Genomic DNA, 2500 nt, shown 5'->3' with positions numbered 1-2500 from the left:
AGCGAACGCCGCTAATGGCTTGTTTTTTTTTTTTTTCCGCTCGTTTGTTCCATCTTCAGGCGTGATTAACATCTCGCTATCTCGAGCTCGCGCCCTCGACAGACGCGATACCGGCACGTCCCGATGTGTGCCGTTGGTGTGTGGCCAGCAAGCTAGCGAGTGTTTGGCTGCCGCGCGCTAATGAGCAAAAACTCAATTACTGCCACCGATAATGTCCCCCACGCTTCTGGGATCAGATAGAGGCGAAGGGTGAAAGGTTCCCTCTTTCTTATTTTTGTTTGCTTACTGCAGGAGGAACAAGAAACTAAAAAAATGTGTTCATGTGCTTTATCTGAGTACACAAACTTCTGGGGGGAAAACCTTTCCAACCTTCCAAGTTCTATACTTCTAGTTCTGTGCACCAAAAGTGCACACATCCCAATATCTTCTCTGTGTTTCAGATAAATATCTATATTTTTAACTTAAGTTAACAATTGGGTTTCACTAAATATTAATAAAATGGATAAATTGATAATAAAGAGGGCATTTAAACCAGGATCTTATAGACACATTGGCTGCGAGCATTCAGGCAATCACAACACAAATACATCTAACGAAGCCTGTAATAGCAAACTTGCAATCATTTATTAAAGAGCTGCTGATAGAACCTCACCTCTGACTGAAGCACTGGTCTCCTGCAGCTCCAACTCCATGTAATTGAGCTGTTTTTTGGACGTGGGGCTCACAGGAATATTAACGTAGGTCACTCCGTCTCCTACCCGAGGTCTCTCGGCCATCGTGGAAATGTCCGCTGGGAACACAAACACCCCCCCTGGTGATGCAGGGAGAGATAATTGGGATGGTAAACGCTGCAGGAGATGGGATTTTTGGTTGAATTACCAACCTAAATACAGAACCATCACTACCAACACAAGAACAGATAGGTCTAAAGGAGAGACAGAGCTGTTCTTTTAGCACACCAGAAACCGGGATATTCTGCTTAAGAGAGTAAAATAACATACACAGATCAGTGGACTCCAAGTGAAATTTGTGCAAACAATCCAGCTTCCAGTAACATTTAGTCAACATACTGTACTTGCATTTTATACCACTGCTTGGTCAAATTTCCTATTGTGATGCGCTATTTGGAACGTGCATTATTTTTCTATATACCGCACGGCTATGAAGTAGTTCCCTAGTTTTGGGCTTATTACACTTGAATATTAATTCGCCAATGTCAATGTAACGGTAAAAACAACAACGTTGTATCTAAGACAGCGGCAATATAAACGAAAGTGATAGTAGCAGTGGTATAAGCGGGATAATCAACTCCGCGCCCTGTGCGTTTATAGGAAAATAATGCACTTATCGCACTTACCGCCTGCGGCGTCGGGTCCTTATTACCACTTCGAACGTGCATTATTTTCCTATAAACGCACGGCGCGTCGTTGATTATCCCTTACTTATTATTTCTTGTTCTTGTACACTAAATCTCTAACCATACTCTAATCTACTACATCTCCAAATCAAAACAAACAAAATAACTACATGTTATCATTAGAAAGGCAGAAAAGCAACAGTGTAAATATCCCAAATAACTGAATAGGTCTGAAGGTGTTCTGCTTCTTTGGTGTGGGGTTGTGTTAATTGTGTGTAGTGTTTTGAATAAATGGGCCCTGTTTTCAAAATTGTGCCTGACCCTGTAAGTATCAAGCCCCATACACTTTATCAACTGACAGGGGCTGCATAAAATGTAGCTATAGTATGCATAGTCTGTGCTTATGACAGTGTAAAAAACAATGCTTCTTAAAAGTATAGGTGTCATGAAATCCCATGACATTGCGTAATTAATACAAAGTAAACAGCCTTTTTAAAGTTAATTTAGAGTTAATGTACTAATCTTACAGGTACTTACACTTAATTAACATCTAAATGTAAGATGAACCTCATAGAATATCATATGTCGATATTTCCAACTGCTATATGTGTATGTGCTCAGGGATAATAAGAAACAATCCATGTAGAAAGGTGTGCAGGTGTCCTCGGATACCACTAGCTTCCTGAGCTAGCAGGAAGTGGAGTGTGGGAGAGCACGTTTGAACGTGGCCGTAATGAGAGCTGATTCCGCATGCTACGCTGCTCTTCCGATAACTCATTACAGCCTGGAAGTGGTCACACACAGTTTGGGCTGCTGGGTGCCCAAATAAGGGCTAATACGTTACTGCAGAGACATTAAGAGACGTGGGCAAATGAGGAGAGGAGAGGAGAGGAGAGGAGAGGAGAGGAGAGGAGAGGAGAGGAGAGGAGGGAGAGGAGAGGAGAGGAGGGAGGGAGGGAGGGAGGGAGGAGGAGGAGAGGAGACGCGAGGAGAGGAGGGAGGGAGGGATAGAAGTGATGTTGGGAATAGGCCAACACCTCCAAAATGGAGGGTGAGAAAGTGAGAGCAAGGGAGGGAGGAGAGAGAGAGAAGGAGCAAAGGAGAATGAGACAAAGAAGCTGGGATGGAGGGATGCGGAGAAAG

General features: G+C 43.3%; 1 protein-coding gene across 1 annotated transcript in view; it reads right to left on the bottom strand.

The window, feature by feature from the left end:
• The window catches only part of LOC134059587 (uncharacterized), a 19003-nt gene that overhangs the window by 1281 nt on the left and 15222 nt on the right, over nt 1-2500 (bottom strand). Inside the window, exon 4 of the mRNA XM_062516034.1 lies at nt 653-811. Within this exon, the coding sequence (XP_062372018.1) occupies nt 653-811 (159 nt within the window). The remainder of the gene's footprint in view (nt 1-652; nt 812-2500) is intronic.

Source organism: Sardina pilchardus, chromosome 16 (assembly GCF_963854185.1).
Source record: "Sardina pilchardus chromosome 16, fSarPil1.1, whole genome shotgun sequence".
In the NCBI taxonomy this organism is placed as follows: domain Eukaryota; kingdom Metazoa; phylum Chordata; class Actinopteri; order Clupeiformes; family Clupeidae; genus Sardina; species Sardina pilchardus.
The sequence above is the reverse complement of the archived record's forward strand: the minus strand, read 5'-3'. Positions and strand labels throughout refer to the sequence as shown.